Source organism: Thamnophis sirtalis, unplaced genomic scaffold (assembly GCF_051295495.1).
Source record: "Thamnophis sirtalis isolate CommonGarterSnake01/CBP01778 unplaced genomic scaffold, rThaSir2_p1.2 scaffold_8, whole genome shotgun sequence".
Taxonomy (NCBI): domain Eukaryota; kingdom Metazoa; phylum Chordata; class Lepidosauria; order Squamata; family Natricidae; genus Thamnophis; species Thamnophis sirtalis.
Window position 1 is genome coordinate 4367553 of NW_028261388.1, and position 18524 is coordinate 4386076.

The following is an 18524-nucleotide window of genomic DNA, read 5'->3' on the forward strand; positions in this document are numbered from 1 at the left end:
TACCCAGGTCTGTGCTACACCACGTCCAGTTTCAAACAACTTCAACAAACAACATCAAAACCTCCCAGAGTTGCCTGGTAGCAAGATGGGAAGCGTATAAATTCAATATTTAAATAAATCAACCAACCATTTCACCAAAAACTCTTTCGTCCCCATCCTTTTTTTAAAAAAACACAAGCCCCTGGTAGAGGAATGCAGTGAAGGGAAAAGCTCATGAAGCATGAAAAAACCCCTACCTCTACATTTGCTAGAACGGGGCAAATAGAGATAAAAGTCATCCAAAATTGGAATCAGATGAGGAGCAACTGAAATTCAAGATGCCCCCTTTCCTCTGCGAGGCACACAAAAAAGCAGAGTAGATGCCCATTGGGGAAAGAAGAAAAAAACGATGCTCAAAAGCCAACAAAGAGAATGGGGGAAGAAAGAAAGAAGGTAGCCAAGTCCAGAGAGCATCTAGGTCAGTGATTCTTAACCTGGGCAGCTTTTAAGAAATGTGGACTTCAACTCCCAGAATCCCAGTATACTGGTTGGAGGATTCTGGGAGTTGAAGTCCACCCTTCTTAAAAGTACGGAGGCTGAGAAACACAGAACAACAACATAGTTACCGAGATGGAAGGGACCTTGGAGGTCTTCTAATCCAACCCCCTGCTCAGGCAGAAGACGCTGCACCCTTTCAGACAGATCTCTTCTTAAAAGCCTCCAGTGATGGGGCACCCACAACTTCTGAAAGTTGTCAGAAATTGGTCCATGTGATATAAAAGCCAATTCAGGAAGGGTTGGGGAGAGAGCGAGAGCTGCAGATCAGGGATGTCTGTGGGCTGCTGTCAAAAAAGTCAAGATGGCAGACCCAATCATGCAGTTGAACCTCCGTCTGCTTTTGTCTGCTTTTTACGAATGTCACACATCAACAGGAGCCGCGATTAACCCTTTGTGTCCACTCACTTGATTTCTCAGACAGTACCTTGAAAATATCCCAGATGCTGCTGGAGGGAACAGTTCCTACAAAGGGAACTCAGGGAGAACAAAACAGAAGAATTGCCAGGAAATGGAGACTAATCATCCTTTAGAAATCCTGGCTTGGAATAAAGATAAAAGAGTCCCAATCTTTCCTTCACTGGGTTGAAATCCTGGCCCAGAAACCAGGAGACGGTGAGTTTTAGGTCCCCTTTAGTCATAAGAGTTGGCTAGGTGACTTGGACCAGGCTTTCTCCCTCAGTCTAACCTACCGCACAGGATTGTTGTTGTGGAGAAAATAGGAGACAGGTCACTTAGGTGTATGCATTGTCCTGAGTTATACATCTGCATGTGTGTATGTATATGTGTGCATGCATGCATGCATCCACATACATACATACATGTAGCCCTCTATCTATCTGTCTATCTGCCTGCCTGCCTGCCTACCATCTATCTATCTTACCTCATCCATCCATCCATGTATTTATCATCTATGTATCAATCATCTATTTCCATCAATCCATCCACCTACCCACCCACGTGTATTCAGGTAGTCCTCAATTTACAATAGGTCATTTAGTGACCGTTCGAAGTTATAACGGTACTGAAAAAAGTGACTTATGACCATTTTTCACTTTCGACCGTTGCAGCATCCCAATGGTCACATGATCAAAATTTAGATGTTTGGCAACCGACTCATATTTATGACTGTCGCAGTGTCCCGGGAATCACTTCTACAATCATCTGACAAGCAAAATTAATGGAGGAATCAAGATTCATCTAACAATGATGTTACTAATTTAGCAACTGCAACAATTCACTTAACAACTGTGGTGAGAAAGGTAGTAAAAATGGGGCAAAATTCACTTAACAAATGTTTCCCTTCACCACAGGAATTCTGGACTCCACTGCGGTCATAAATCAAAGACTACCTGCATGTATGTATATACATACATTCATGTATATATATACATGCATGCATACATATATGTGTACAAACACATAAACATGCACATACAATTTTATATGTATAATCTTTATTATCATTGTACTTAAATACAACAAAATTGGTTATCTTTTATATCTATAAAAGGAAGGATGAAATGTAATATAATGATGATAATAGAATAATGCAGAGATGCCAGAGTACCAGGAAGATATGATGATGATGATTAGAATAATAATGATGATGATGATGATGATGATGATGATAATAATAATAATAATAATAATAATAATAATAATAATAATAATAAAACTCCGCCGTTGCCGGTCCCAAGCCCGGATGAGAAAGGAGGAAGGTTGGGATCAGGTTGGCATCTGGTCCCGTAAAAAAACCCCCCGCCAACCCATACAATATGGTGAAAAAAACGAATAAGAATTCCATACCGCATCGGTCGTCGCGCGGGTTAACAAGGGCCGCGGCGGATGTTGGGGTCCCTGGACATCCGTCGACAAGTGGGCTACAAGTGGACCAGCCAACAAAACGACAAAAATATAGTGCAGATGAAAACCGTGCCATAATGGCCTGTTACTACAACTCAGAGCCAGAAAAAAGAGGATATTTAAAGCGAATGTATGAATTATGGAAACAACAATATCCAGATTCAAATGTTAGTGAACAACGACTAGCAGATCAAAGGCGATTTATTATACGGAATAAAGTGTTTAGTGAAGTTGAACATGAGGAAATTCAGGCAAATTGCAAAACCCAAAAAACAATATCACAAGCGGAAATAACTGAGATTCAAGACACAACTAAAGACACTATAGTAGAACTCCCAGAAGAAGCTCTCAGGGAGGAAATAACATCACCACCACTAGAACCAGTTATCACTGAACCAACTGATGAACTAACTCAAAAACAAAAAGAATTGAAGGATAAGATCATGGAGCATTTTCTGCTTAATGAGGAAAGGCAACGTTTACCATCACTAAAAACTGTGCCTAAGAAAATTTTGGCCCCTATCATGAAAATGGTTAATGCAGTGTTTTCAACAATTGAACCGGGATCCATCTTGGAAACAAACCAGTTAATGTACAGCGCAGCTGTAATAGTCACTAATGAACTAGGCATTAAAATTAAAGTACCTAGTCACACAACAGAAAAAGCATCAAAGCCAAAGTGGAAAATCCGTTTAGAACAAAAAATCAAAAAATTAAGGGCAGATGCTAGTAACTTAAAGAACATGCATGAGCAACGGCTTAAAAACAACAAAATCATAGATCGGCTAATCAGAAGATATAGATTGGATACAAGAAACATCAATGAAGCTGTAGAGATTGTAAAACAGCAGATAACAGCAACAGCTAGAAAAATTGAAAGATATGAGGCACGAATCATCCAATATAAACAAAATCAGCAATTTCGATCAGACCAACGGCGTTTTTACCAAAGTCTTAATGTAAATGGTGACACCAAAAGTGAAAAACCAGAAAAACAGGCCACAGTTGAATTCTGGAAAGAATTGTGGGAAAATGCAAAGGACTACAACAAGGAAGCAAAGTGGATACATGACTTTGAGAAAAGCATTGGCAACAAACAAATGCAAGTATTAGAAATAACAACTGAGATGATCAAAAATCGAGTTAAAAAGGTAAAGAATTGGACATCACCTGGAAAGGACCAATTACATGGTTTCTGGCTCAAATATCTGACCAGTTTACATGCAATATTGGCCAGGCAACTGAATGAAATTTTACAAAAGGGCCAAATTGATGAATGGTTGACAACTGGAAAAACATACTTGATTCAGAAAGATCCAACTAAAGGAACAACACCTGAAAACTATAGACCAATAACATGCTTACCAACAACCTTCAAATTACTCACAGGCATTATTGCAGATAACATGATGGATTATTTGGAAACAAACAACATCTTGCCAGTAGAGCAAAAAGGCAACAAAAGAAGGAGCAGGGGCACAAAAGATCAGCTTCTAATTGATAAAATGATATTAGAAAATTGTAAGAACAGAAAAACGAACTTGAATATGGTCTGGATTGATTACAAAAAGGCATTTGACTCACTGCCACATAGTTGGATCATAAAATGCTTAGAAACAACTGGCATTAGCAAAAATATTACATCCTTTACTGAAAAGGCAATGAAACAATGGAGAACTGAGTTGGCAATAGGGAATGAGAGCTACGGAATGGTTAATATCAAGCGAGGAATTTTCCAGGGTGATTCACTTTCACCTCTTCTCTTCATCATCGCAATGATCCCACTATCAGTAATCTTAAAAAAAATGAAATTAGGCTACCAAACAGCCAAAGAAGCTGAAAAAATTTCGCATTTACTATATATGGATGATTTGAAACTCTATGGAAAGTCAGAAATAGAAATCCAATCATTGACAAATACAGTCCGAGTATTCAGCACCGATATTTCAATGCAGTTTGGCATGGAAAAATGCGCCACTGTATCCATAAAAAGGGGCAAAATCACTGCATGTGAGGGAATTGAAATGCCCAATGGCCAACTAATTAAATGCAAAGAAAATGAAGCCTACAAATACTTAGGCATTCTGCAGTTGGATAACATCAAGCATGGAGAAGTAAAAACTATTGTCAGGCGAGAGTACACCAACAGAGTTAGGAAAATTTTGAAATCTAAATTGAATGGTGGAAATACAATCAAGGCCATAAATACCTGGGCAATACCAGTTATAAGATACACAGCTGGCATAGTTAACTGGACACAAGCTGATTTGGACCTTTTGGACCGAAAAACCAGGAAACTAATGACAATGCACTACAGTTTACATCCACGTGGTGATACTGATAGACTGTATCTGCCCCGAAAATCAGGTGGCAGAGGATTATTACAAGTGAAGCAAACAGTTGAAGAAGAAAAACATGCACTGGCTGATTATTTAAAAGAAAGTCAAGAACATCTATTAATCGAAGTAAAGAACAAAAATCTACTGAAGGCCCAACAGACAAAACAAGAATACAGAAAAGATGTGATAAAATCAAGAATGGAGAGTTGGCAGAACAAAGCACTGCATGGTCAATTTCTGGAAAAAATAAAAGATAAAGTGGACAGTGAACAAACTTGGTTATGGTTAAAAACAGGTACATTAAAGAAAGAAACAGAGTCACTAATCCTGGCTGCGCAAGAACAAGCTATCCGCACAAATGCCATTAAGGCCAAAATTGAAAAATCCTCTGATGATGCCAAATGCAGACTTTGCAAAGAAGCTGATGAAACTGTTGATCACATACTCAGCTGCTGTAAAAAAATCGCGCAGACTGATTATAAATTGCGGCACAATTCAGTAGCACAAATGATCCATTGGAATTTGTGCAAAAATTATAATATTAAAACAGCAACAAACTGGTGGGAACATCAGCCTGAAAAAGTCACCGAAAATCAGATGGTCAAGATCTTGTGGGATTTCCGTATACAAACCGACAAAATACTGGCACATAATACACCAGACATCACACTGGTTGAGAAAAATAAGGTCACAATCATAGACATCGCAATACCAGGTGATAGCAGGGTCGCCGAGAAAGAACATGAAAAAATCGCAAGATACCAGGACTTAAAAATCGAAATTCAACGACTATGGCACAAACCAGCAGTGGTAATTCCAGTGGTAATTGGCACACTGGGTGCTATTCCAAAAGCACTGGAATTACATTTAAAACAGTTAAAAATTGACAAAATCACCATCAGTCAAATGCAAAAAGCCGCACTGCTTGGATCTGCACGCATATTAAGAAAATACGTTACGACGTCCTAGGCCCCTGGGTGGGGCCCGACTAGTAACCAATGCCAAATCCGGCGAAACAACTGGCCGCTGTGATACAATTGTACAACAACAACAACAATAATAATAATAATAATAGAAACTGAAAAAAGAAACAGAAGGCTTTATTTTGGCAGCTCAAGAACAAGCCTTAGCCACAAACTACATGAAGGCAAAAATTCAACGTTACCACCAACTGCAAATGTCGCCTCTGTAATGAGAAAGACGAGACAGTCGACCACTTGATCAATGGGTGCAGCAAAATTTCACAAACTGACTACCTACAACGCCAGGACCGCGTTCCTAAGATCATTCACTGGAAATCGTGCCAAAAGTTTGGATTTGAGTACAGCAAAAACCACTGGGAACATCAGGTTCAGAAGGTTTTAGAGAATGAGAAAGTCAAGATCTTGTGGGACTTCAGAATTCAGACTGACAGGCACTTGGCCCACAACACACCTGACATAAGAATAGTTGAAAAGAAAAAAAAGTATGGTTCATTGACATTGCAATACCTGGAGATGCACAAATTGAAGATAAACAGCAAGAAAAAAAATTGCAAAGTAGCGGGACTTGCAAATTGAAGTTGAGCGACTGTGGAAACAGAAATTGTGTGTTGTCCTGATTGTAATTGGAGCCCTTGGGGCAATACCTAAAGGGCTACCTCGCTATTTGGAAATTGTAAATTTATCAGACTTGAACATTCTGATTCTACAAAAAACCACCACTTGGAACAACTTATATCCTCTGACGTTACCTAACGGTTCTTAGATCCTTGGTTAGGACTCAAGCTGTTGAGCTACCAACCAGCCGTAAAGGCTGTGAATCTCACCAAAGATTAACCACATAATAATAAACAATAATTACTCGGAACATCGTACATTTATGAAGATACTTGATGGATACCTATGATAACAACCCATATCAATCATCACTGCCAGTGATTGATATTTGTGATACATGTTTAAATGTTCAGTTGACTTGAGTTTCATGTTTAATAAATAAAAGAGATAATAATAGTAATAGTAATAATACAGCAGTAGAAAGATGCCAGAGTACCAGGAAGATCAAATAATAATAAATAAATAATAATAATACAGTAGAGAGATGCCAGTGCACCAGGAATATCAAATAATGATAACAACAGCAATAATAATAATGGATGGATAATGGCTATTGATGAAATGCGTAACAGTGATACCCATTGTCATCGGGGCACTTGGTACCACGTTCAAGAATTTTGCAAAACACATCAAGAAATTGCAGCTTCCTGCGATAACACCAGCGGAATTGCAAAAAAACGCTACTCAGAACATCGTACATGTTAAGATACTTGGCGGATACCTAGGATAGCAATACGTATCAGACATCAGTACCAGTCAATGGTGTTTCTGATACATTTTTGAATGTTCAGTTGACTGAGTTTCATGTTCAATGAATAAAAGAAATAATAAATAATAGTAATACAGCAGAGAGATACCAGTGCACCAGGAAGATCAAATAATAATAACAATAACAACAATAATAATAAATCTCACCAAGATTAACCACATAATAATAATAAATAGTAATACAGCAGAGAGATGCCAGACTACCAGGAAGAACAAATGATGATGATGATGATAATACAGCAGAGATGCCAGAGTACCAGATGAAATAATAATGATAATGCTAATAGTAATAATAAACAATAATAATTCAGCAGAGAAATGCCAGAGTACCAGGGAGATCAAATGATGATGATAACAATTAGTAGTAATAGTAATAATAGTAATAATAATAATATAGCAGATACCAGAGCACCAGGAAGATCAAATGATGATGATAATAATAAGTAAAAGTAATAGTAATAATAATAATGATGATAATAATAATAATAATAGTAATACAGCAGAGAGATGCCAGAGTACCAGGAAGATCAGATTCTCCAAACCAAGAAGCACTTTGCTGCTTAGAGGAAAGAGGAATCTTGTACCCATATTCCACTGCATGCCCATCATCCCCTTCTCCCTCCTTCCCCCGGCTGATCAATCCCAATTTAGTTGAAGGGATGGAAAAAACAACCCCACTTTAGCTCCTCAAAATGCCTCCCTGGGACCCCGGGAGGGAATCCCCTCAGGGGCCGACCCGGGTCGGCGTCTCGTGTGAAGACGCCCCTCCTGATCCCAGCAAGACACCCCCCCCCGAAGAAGGGGAGAAAAGGGACCGACGATGACGACCCCAAGGTGTCCAAGTCGCGAGGCCCAGACATTAAGCGGATCTCTACCCGGCGCTGAAGGAGGGAGGCCCGGCCGGGCCACGGCGGCGTCCCGGAGGGAAGTGAAACGGGGCCCGCAGCGGCGGGGGCGGGGGAGAGGAAATAAGGCCTTGCTCTCCTTGCTCCGAGGAGCCGCGAACGGTTCGAAGCTGAGGTAAATTCGCCCCCGGTTGGGCTTACCCTGGTCGCCGGGCTCCTGCGGCGCCTGCAAAACGCGCTCCAGCTCCGGGAAGGGCAGCTCGGGCAGGTCGAGGAGGGCGCCGTACCTCTCCAGGAAGGAGCAGACGACGGCGAAGTTGGGCCAAGAGCCCGGGCGGGAAGAGCCCTCCGGCGGCGGGGCGGCGGGGAAAGGCGGGGAAGGGGGAGCCGCCGCCGCCGCCGTCGCAGCCGCCATCTTGGAACCTGAGAGGATGGATGGATGGATGGAGGAGGAGGAGAGGCGGGCCGGGCGGCCGCGCGGAAGAGGAACGCAGGGGGCGCTGTGGGGCGGGGAGAAAGAGACCCCCGCCGCCATTCTCCCGTCGGGCCCCGCGAGAGGAGGCGAGACGAGGCGAGCCCGAGTAGGAAAGGAGGCGACGCTGGGAAAGAGCGGCCCGGGACAACACACCACCCCCCCGTCTCTCTGTGTCGTTGGTTTAAGATTTCACTGATTGACACAGGAACCAAAACGAGCCTGGCGTTGAGGGGCGGGAGTGGGAGGAGTCGGAAAGGGGCGGGCAGAGAATGCCGCCCGAGCCAATCTCGCCGGCGGCGACGGAGAAAGGGGCGCAATCATAATAGAAAGGGACGAGGAGGAGAGCACGTCGAGGCTCCGCCCACCTCCACAAAAAAAAAGAGGGGGCGGGACCGTAAGCGAGGGCGGGGAGCCCGATGTTGTGGAAAGGTTGGTTAGTGGGCGCGGCCCGTGTTTGTAACGTCGCCTTCGGCCAATGAGGGGCGGGAGGGGGCGTATCCTGCCAGACGGGAGACAGATGCGTGGTCTGGACAGGTGAGCGGGGCCTACGGGGACTACAACCCCCATCGCTCCCCATCCGCCACGCTGCGGATGATGGGGTCTGCAGTTTGGAAGCCCTCGGGGAGGCAAGCGCCTCCCTGAGTGGCTGCAGAAAGGGAGTTTGTCAGCTGCAATTCAGGTACGGGTAGTTCTCGACTTACGACCAACATTGAGCCTCGAACCTTCCGTTGCTAAGCGAGACGGTTGTTAAGCGGAGTTTGTCCCGTTTTAAGACCTTTCTCACCACGGTTGTTAAGTGAATCACTGCAATTCTTAACACGGATAATATAACATAATTAAAATAATATAATTAATATAAGATAATTAAAATAATATATAATAATATGAATATGGTTTCCCCAATTGAATTTGATTGTCAGAAGGTTGCAAAAGAGGATATACATGACCCCTGGATTCTGCGACCGCCATAAATGTGAGATAGTTGCCAAATGCCTGAATAATTTTGATCCCATGACCACTAAGAAGCTGCAACGGTCCTAATTCCCCTTTTTCAGGTCCGTTGTAAGTAAAGTCAATGAACAAATGGTTGTAAGTTGAGGAGTATACAAACCACCCAAAATCCCTCAGGGGAAATGCCCGGTGTATAAATTGGACAAATAAATAAAATAACAATAGAATAGCAGAAGATTGTAAAATAAGGTAATAGAAAAAGATTAGATGCAAAAAGATTACAGTGGAACAAAGCCAACGCCATAACAAAATATACATATACATATATAATTTACAAAATATGCATATACATATATAATTTATTTCTAAGTTTCAATGACAGCAGAAGAAAACTTAATAAGTCAACCAACTCTCAGCCATTTTAACGTCCATCCGTACCACCATTTTATATCTGCCCTGCTCTGTAATTCAAGGAGGATAGTTCAGTCTGTAGCAGGGACTGAAAATATCTTATATAGGTAGTACCTGGCTCAATAGTAGTAACTACGGCAGGGATCTTGGAGTCGTAGTGAGCAATCACTGAAATAGGAACCAGCAGTGTGCGACAATTGCTACAAAAGCCAACACAATTCTAGACTGCATTGACAAAGGGATAAAATTAAGATCACGTAAAGTGTTTACTACCACTTTATACGGCTCTGATAAGGCCACACTTCATTCATTTCATTTTATTATATTTATATGCCGCCCTTTTCCCCCGAAGGGGACTCAGGGCGGCTAACAAATCAAATCAGGGAAGGGAGGGTACAGACAAAAAATAAAAAAATAAAAACGAAACGTAACAGTACATAATTTAAAAACACACAACAGTCATACCATTCGAGACGGGGGGAACAGCTCTTTAGCCCCAGGCCTGTCGGAACAGCCAGGTTTTAAGGGCTTTGCGGAAGGCCTGGAGGGTGGTGAGGGTTCGAATCTCCACGGGGAGTTCGTTCCAAAGGGTCGGAGCAGCCACAGAGAAGGCTCTCCTCCGGGTAGTCGCCAGTCGACACTGGCTGGCGGATGGAATTCGGAGGAGGCCTAATCTGTGGGATCTAATCGGTCTAGTGGAGGTGATTGGCAGCAGGCGGTCTCTCAAGTACCCAGGTCCAATACCAACACACTTGGAATACTGCACTCAGTTTTGGTCGCCACAATGTAGAAAAGATGTGGAGACTCTAGAAAGAGTGCAGAGAAGAGCAAGGAGGAGGATTAGGGGACTGGAGGCTAAAACATATGAAGAACGTTGCAGGAATTGGATATGTCTAATTTAATGAAAAGAAGGACTAGGGGAGACATGACAGCAGTCTTCTAATATCTTAGGGGTTGCCACAAAGAAGAGGGAGTCACGCTATTCTTTAAAGCATCTGAAGAAGCAGCAATGGATAGAAACTAATCAAGGAGAGAAGCAACCTAGAAATAAGGAGAAAATTTCTGACAGTTAGAACAATTAATCAGTGGAACAACTTGCCTCCAGAAGTTGTGAATGCTCCAACATTGGAAGTTTTCAAGAAGATGTTGGAGAACCATTTGTCTGAAATTGTGTAGGGTCTCCTGTTTGAGCAAGGGGTTGGACTAGAAGACCTCCGAGGTCCCTTCCAACTCTGCTATTCTATGACTACAGGGAGAACAATTCATCAGTGGAAGAACTTCCCTCCAGAACTTGTGAGAGCTCCATCGGTGGAGTTTTTTTTAAAGAAGAGATTGGAGAACCATTTGTCTAAAACGGGATAGGGTTTCTTGCTCCAGTAGGAGATTGGACTAGAAGACCTCCAAGGTCCCTTCCAACTCTTGTTACTCTGTTTTTCTGCTCTGTTGTATTGTATTGTATTGTATTGTATTATTTGTATGCCGCCCTTCTCCGGGAGGACTCAGGGCAGCGAACAATTCAAGGGGGGAAAAAGGGGGAACATAAAAGACAAAATACAAGTAATAAAAGTCGACAACAATCGCACAACCACACAGGTCGAGAGGGGAGGGAACTCATCACCCCCAGGCCTGCCGGCAAAGCCAGGTTTTGACGGCTTTTCGGAAGGCCTGGAGAGAGGTGAGGGTCCGAATCCCTGCAGGGAGTTCATTCCAGAGGGCCGGAGCTGCCACAGAGAAGGCCCTCCCCCGGGTAATAGCCAGGTGGCATTGGCTGGTAGATGGCACCCGGAGGAGGCCGACCCTGGGTCTGTGGGAGGTAATTGGCAGCAGGCGGTCTCTCAAGTACCTTTTGCCTCTTGTTCTTCCCTTTCAGACACCTCTCCTGCTATGTCTTCCCCTGAAATTGCCTCCCTGTCATGGGGACGGATGATGGTGAAAGGCTGCCCCACAACTTATAAAGATTGTAAAGTATGGCCCGGTGGCAGCCGAACGTGGGACTGGAGAGAAACGGGCACGGAAGTAAGTATCTTGGAGGAATTCCTTCGGGGGCCTCCTATGGCATCAGGCATTTTTATGCCCCAGGGAGAATCCCACTTTATCCAGCCAAAAGAAGCCAGAATTAGGAATGGTTCCTCTTCGTCTCAGATCCTGGATACTCCTGCTGTCAAACAGGCTAGAAAATCGGGCCTCAATCCCATTGATTCCTGTACCTGCTTCCCAAATCTGGGGAAATTACCCAAAATGAAATAAAAATGAATTTTTCTTTGGATAACAATACACAAACTTATTATCCATGGCAACAGGGACAACTCTATAACTGAGTTATAGACATGTACAAAGATAGTCCTAGACTTATATCATGTATGTATGTATGTATGTATGTATGTATGTATGTATGTATGTATGTATATAATAGTTTTTATTAAACATTTTAACCTTTAAAAAAAAATCCAACAAAAAGAGAAAAAACAAGACAAACATAATAATATAAAATAGTTTTACAACCTTCTGTATCGGGATAACATGTTTAGCTTTTGTAGTGTGTGAGAACTACTTATAAATCACTTTTTTTTCTTTCTCAAAGCATTGCAATGGGTCACAGTTAAAGCAGGCTGCAGTATTTAGAGGCGGGCGGGAAAAAAAATTTCCCTGCTTATTGCTCAGACATATATTACTTATTTATCAATTGTTATTTGACCCCATCATCATCTTTGTTTAACGAACCCCAGAATCCCTTGCAGAGTGGAGTCGGGGCAACTGAATGGAGCTAGCAGAGAATTTACTGGCCGGACGCCCATCCTGTCGCCAGTGTGGAGTTTTGTTCAGCAGATCTATTCTCATTGTGTCCACAGAGAGAGAGAAATATCTGCCTCTACCTAGGATTGAACTCACAGGCTCCTGATTGTGAGGCGAGAGATCTACCTCTAGGCCACCGCACCACTCAAAATTGTCATTTCACCCTATGCCAGTTAGAAAAAAATTAAATTGCTGCACAGTGTTTTTTTTTTTTTTTTTTTTAAATGGGGATCTAATCCCACGGATTATGGCTTCAATCTTGACATTTTTTTGACCCTCCATACATCTGTGACACTCTCTTCATTAGAAAACTACACAAATTCTTTTAGGGTGGGGGGTGATTTTAATGAACTTTTTAATAATTAGTACCGGTAAATCCTCGCCTTTGTAAATTTCATTTTAAAAAATTTTTTTAAAGGCTATTTTCACGTTATTTTATTTGCACACGTCCCACAGTCCCTCTGGTGGGGGAGATGGGAGATTTCAGATGTTGATAAAGTAAAATTAATAAATAAAAGCTTGTTAAAAATAGACACACACACACCACCCCCCACGCCCACCGGGTCTATTGAGAGCAGCTGCACGCTGGGTACAGAGCAGGAAGACTGCCGTATTTTATTATGCAAATTTACATCCAAATTGTAATGAGAAGGGAAAGAAAGAAAACAGGCTAAGAAAAGTCACATCTGCCTCAACAAGCTGTGATTTACCAGGTTAATTCGATCAGCAGGAAGCCGGGTCAGAAAAACACAAGAGGGTCAAGGAATCAGATCATACAAAAGGCTTGGGAAATGGGGTTAGGTAGAAAAAGTTACCTGCTGTGTGTGTATGTGTGTGTGTGTGTGTGTGTGTGCTTGTGCGCGTGCGCCCATCCAGCAATCTGGGTCCTCATTTTACCGACCTTGGAAGGATGGAAGGCTGAGTCAACCTTGAGCAGGTCAGGATTGAACTGCTAACAGTCAGCAGAATTAGCCTGCAATACTGCTTTCTAACCACTGTGCCACCATGGTTTGCTCCTTCCTTCCTTCCTTCCTTCCTTCCTTCCTTCCTTCCTTCCTTCCTTCCTTCCTTCCTTCCTTCCTCCCTCCCTCCCTCCCTCCTTCCTTCTTTCTTTTTTTCTCCCTCCCTCCCTGGTTTACAATGTCAGCCTTTTGTCCCCCAACCATCTGAGTCCTCATTTTACCGACCTCGGAAGGATGGAAGGCTGAGTCAACCTTGAACCGGTCAGGATCGAACTGCTGGCAGTGGCAGAGTTCGCCTGCAATACCGCATTCTAACCACCAGAAGGATCTACGGCAACTCGCCGCAGCCAACTCATCACAGGACCACTCCCCATGGGGCAAGAGTTACATTCATATCGAAGAAACGGTGGAACAGAATCGTTAAAAAGATGCGCAAGGAAGGACAGAATGAAATGGAAATGACAAAAAGAAGAAAAAAAACAACTTAAATTGTTTTAAATGTTTAAATTGAATTGTTCAATTGTCCCACAGTGAGTTGCCCCGTGGTCAGTTGTTCCATGGTGAGTGGACCATGGAAAGTTGTCCTATTCTGCCACAAGAAGGAAGGGAGAGGAAAGGAAAGGAAGAGGGGAGGGAGGAAGGAGGAGGAAAGAGGGAGAAAGGGAAGGGGGAGAGGAAAGTAAAGGAAGGGAAGGAGGGAGGAAGTGGGAGGGAAGAAGGAAAGGGGGAGAAAGGGAAGGGGGAAAGGAATGGAGGGGAAGGGAAGGAGGGAAGTAGGAGAAAAGGGAGAAAGGGAAGGGGGAAAGGAGTGGAAGGGAAGAAGAGGTAGAAGGAGAAAGGGGAGGGGGAAAGGAGGGGAAGGGAAGAAGAGGTAGAAGGAGAAAAGGGAGAAAGGGAAGGGGGAAAGAAAAGGGAAAGGAAGGAGAAAAGAAAGAAAGGGAACAGGGAAAAGAAGGGAGGGAGGGAAAGAGGGAAAGGGAAAGGGAGGGAAGGAGGAGAAGAAGAGGAAAAGGGGAGAAAAGGAAGGGGATAGAAATGAGGGAAGGGGAAAAGAAAAGGGAGGGAAGGAGGAAAGAGGGAGAAGGAGGAAAGAAAATGGGAGGGGAAAGAAAGGAAAGGGAGGGAGGGGAAAAGGGAAGTTGGAAGGGAAGGAAAGAAAAAAGGGAGGGAGGATAAAAAGGAAGGAAAGGGAGGGAAAAGGGGAAGTGGAAGGGAAGAAAAAAGGGAGGAAAAAAGGAAGGGAAGGAGGGAGAGTGGGAGAGGAGGAGAAAGGGAAAGGAGGGGAAAGGAAAAGAAGGGAGGGGGAAAAAGGAAGGGGGAAAGAAATGAGGGCAGGGGAAAGGAAAAGAAGCGAGGGAAGGAGGAAAGAGGGAGAAGGGGGAAAGAAAATGGAAGGGGAAAGGAAAGGGAGGGAGGAAAAAAGGAAGGAAAGGGAGGGAAATAAGAAGAAAAGGAAAGGAAACCAGGATGGGTAGCATCTGCCACAGAAGAAAGAAACATGCAGTTTAACGCCAGTCCTTGAACCCAGCCCAATCTCAGCCAGGCTCCCCGCCTCCGATTCGGGCGAAATGCGTAGGAATTTGGGGCCCCGTCCAAAGCATCCCCCACTAACTTCCCTCTCCCCCCAACACAGCACGTGCCTGGGGTTCAGCCCGCCGACGTGAAGGAAGTCCTGGAAAAGGGCGTCAAGACGTTAGTGATCGGTCGCGGCATGAGCGAGGCCCTCCAGGTAGGTTTCCTCCGCTGAGCGGAGCAGTGGTGGGTTCCTGCCGCTTTAACAACCAGCTCGGGGATTGCGTGTTTTGCCCGCACGCAGTTGTACCAAAACTTACCTTCCAGGTTACTCCTTGGGGAGTAACACGGCTGAGGCACGCAAATCCACTCTGCCACTCTAATCAGCGGAGAGGATATAGGTACTGCATTTTTCAGAGTATAAGACGCACCAAGATATTGAGAAGGTGATTTTAAAAAAAGTTAAAAACTTTTTTTTAAAAAAGGGGGAAGGTCGCATGTGGTCGCGCAGGGGATCTGGGCGCATTGCATTATCGGTGTGGCGCCTGCGCAGGAGCGATTTCGGCACGCGAGGACAAAAGGGTTAGCCATCACTGGAATGGAGCGGAACTAGAGAGTTGGAAGGAGCCTTGGAGGGAACTAGGATAGGGATAGAATAAGGAATAGACTCATGGAAATAGAATAGAATAGAATAAAATAGGACAGAATAAAACCGGGATGGCGAACCTGTTGTGACTCAGCAGAAGTTTGCTGTGAGTTGAGTCAGGATGCAGGAATAACAATGCAGCTGGGGCTCGTGAGTGTGGTCTTCTGAAGATAAGAGGACTGATGGTGCCACACCTTGGTTGCAGAAGTCAACGTTCCTCGTTCGTTCATGGTTCCTTGTTCATCGGTTGTGGTTTGTTTGTAAGAGATACTTGGAGAAGTGCTTTGTTTTCTTTCTGTACACCTGGTTTGGCCGTAAGAGATCTTTGTTCTTGCATTCTGTTATCTTCTTGCCAGAGACTTTATTTATGTTCATTTTGTGCTCACAGCCAGCGTGAGCCAAGGACTGATAAAGTTATTTCCTTTTAAGTCTGTCTGCATGTCGTCTTTGAATGAGCGAAGAAGGGGGGGGTCAGAACACGAACCTATTGGCACGCATTCCACAGGTGGCACACGGAGCCGTTTGCCAGGGCACGAGAGGCGTTGCCCTGTCAGCTGGCCAGCACGCACATGCGCGTGCTGGGCCAGCTGATTTCAGCCTTTTTTTGAGGCCATTTTTCGCCCTCCCCAGGATCCAGAGGCTTTATAGGAGCCTGGGGAGGGCGAAAACAGCCTCCCCCGCCCGCCCCGGAGGCTTCAGCTTACCTGAAGCCTCCGGAGTTGCAAAAAAACGCCCCTACGAGCAAACCGGAAGTTCGGGAACGGACTTCCGATTTGCTCGTAGGAGCCTTGAGGGCCCTTCAGGAGGCTTCGCTGAAGGCTGTGTGGGGCTACAAACGGCCCTATGGCTAAACCAGAAGTCCGGTTTGCTCGTAGGGCTGTTTTTCAGCCTCCAGAGCCTCCAGGGAAGCCTCCTGAAGGCCCCGCAAGGCTCCGGAGGGCTAAAACCGCCCCTACGAACAAACCGGAAGTCAGTTCCCGAGCTTCCGGTTTGCCCGTAGGACCAGTTTTTGCACTCCGGAGGCTTCAGGGAAGCTCCTGAAGCCTCCAGAGAGCCTCGGGTGGCGGGGGGGGGAGGCTGTTTTTGCCCTCCCCAGGTTCCTATAAAGCCTCTGGAACCTGGGGAGGGTGAAAAAAGCATGCAAAAAACGGGGGGGGGAGCACTGGTCATGCACGCATACGTGCTGGAGGTGGCTTATTGCATTATGGGTGTGGCACACCCGTACACGACCCCTCCTGTGCTCCCTCCCTTTTGGCACGTGAGCCAAAAAAGGTTCCCCAACACTGGAATAGAATATAGAAACTGTTCAAAGTTAGTGCAACAGGAAGAAGCTGAGTTCAATGTAGAGATGTTATTAACTTCTTTTTTTAAAAATTTCTTTTGTCTTAATATATTTTAGACTCTGTTTGTCAAAAATCTATACCGTGTACGGGCTCTGGGAAGTCGGGGGGGGGGGGGAAGGGAGGGGGGATGTTAGGGGGGAGGGGGGATATATAGTATGTGTTAGATTTCAATGTGTTGCGATTGCACATGTATACTGTTGCTCTTTGATTTTACTGTAAAAATAGGATAAGCTGAATATATTGACATATGACAATTGTGAATGTTGGTTTTGTTTTTAATATGTTGTCTTTGTCTCGTTTCCCCCTTTCCATTGTCTTTTGTGAGCCGCCCGGAGTCCTCCGGGAGTGGGCGGCATACAAGATAGATAGATAGATAGATAGATAGATAGATAGATAGATAGATAGATAGATAGATAGATAGATAGATAGATAGATAGATAGATGATAGATAGATAGATAGATAGATGATAGATAGATAGATGATAGATAGATAGATAGATAGATAGATAGATAGATAGATAGATAGATAGATAGATAGATATAGTAGGAATACACCAAAGGGAGGAGTAGATAGGGATAGAAGAAAGAGGGGTACAGAGGGCAGGAGAGAGGATGGGAGGGAGGGTGAGAAGGAAGGGAGGGAGTGGATTGGGAGAGAGGAGTGGTAGAGGGGGAGGGGAAGTAGGGTAGAGGGGAATGATGGAGGGAAGATGGAAAGTTGGAGGGGGGGCGAAAGAAAGAGGTGTATGGAGGGTCTAAGAGGTACATTGGGTTTCTATTCTTGGGGGTATTGTTGACAAGAGGAATTGCTGTGTTTATTGTTTAATGTTGTATGGCCCCGGTTATGCACAGTATATATGTGACTGTACGAAAATGGAAAATGGAAAATAAAAACACATTTTACAAGAATATAGAACAGAACAGGATTTCATTGCTTTTTTTTCCCCACCCAAGGTGCCACCAGCCACAGTGGAGTACTTGAAGAGGCAGGGGATCGACGTGATGGTCTTGCAAACCGAGATGGCTGTGAAGGAATACAACACCTTGGCTTCCCAGGGGGTCCGAGTGGGCGGGGTCTTCCATTCTACCTGCTGAAGGCCTGAAGACAGACCCTTCTCTCTCTCTCTCTCTTCCGCCTGCTCCTTGGGGGAAATCCAGAGGAACATTTCCCCCACCCCCATCCCTGCTGTGCCAACTTCCCACCCAGGAATAAAACCATTTGCAAAAATAAAAGGCCCACCCAATTTTTATAGGCGCCTGTTCAGGTGCGTCAAGGGAAACAACAAGGGGTCAGCCTTCCCAGGTAGCCGATATGGAGAGAGAAACACGCCCAGGCGAGCTCATTCTACATTGTTGTAAAGCTACAATAACAATATCTTGCGAATCTGGGGGGAAAAAACCAGGGAGTCCTCGACTTACGGCCACAACTGAGGCCCGACATTTCTGTTGCTAAGTCAAGCATTTGTTCAGTTGAGTTTGCC

At 44.3% G+C, this 18524-nt stretch overlaps 2 protein-coding genes across 4 annotated transcripts in view; one reads left to right on the top strand and one right to left on the bottom strand.

The window, feature by feature from the left end:
* Positions 1-8381, bottom strand: part of RSF1 (remodeling and spacing factor 1) — a 61372-nt gene extending 52991 nt beyond the window's left edge. For both annotated transcript variants that reach the window (XM_087720999.1, XM_087720998.1), the window contains exon 1: positions 8152-8381. In XM_087720999.1, coding sequence (XP_087577125.1) covers positions 8152-8365 — 214 coding nt within the window. In that variant the 5' untranslated portion in view covers positions 8366-8381. The remainder of the gene's footprint in view (positions 1-8151) is intronic.
* A 458-nt stretch (positions 8382-8839) lies between these two features.
* AAMDC (adipogenesis associated Mth938 domain containing) lies at positions 8840-18276 on the top strand. 2 transcript variants are annotated; one of them, XM_087720996.1, is made up of 4 exons: positions 8840-8959; positions 11658-11803; positions 15176-15271; positions 17998-18276. In XM_087720996.1, exons 2-4 carry the CDS (start codon positions 11672-11674, stop codon positions 18136-18138), a joined length of 369 nt encoding a protein of 122 aa, XP_087577122.1. In that variant the 5' UTR covers positions 8840-8959; positions 11658-11671; the 3' UTR covers positions 18139-18276. The 2 variants fall into 2 exon arrangements, with proteins under 2 accessions (XP_087577122.1, XP_087577123.1); XM_087720997.1 differs by lacking the exon at positions 8840-8959 and adding an exon at positions 8966-9104.
* Positions 18277-18524: the final 248 nt, after the last annotated feature.

What these genes read in the sequence shown, in the direction of transcription:
- AAMDC (XM_087720996.1), top strand. Translation starts at nt 11,672, where the DNA reads ATGTCTTCCCCTGAAATTGCCTCCCTGTCATGGGGACGGATGATGGTG. An exon ending in GGAGAGAAACGGGCACGGAA is followed by an intron (nt 11,804 to 15,175) that starts GTAAGTATCTTG and finishes CCCCCAACACAG; the next exon opens with CACGTGCCTGGGGTTCAGCC. An exon ending in GCATGAGCGAGGCCCTCCAG is followed by an intron (nt 15,272 to 17,997) that starts GTAGGTTTCCTC and finishes TCCCCACCCAAG; the next exon opens with GTGCCACCAGCCACAGTGGA.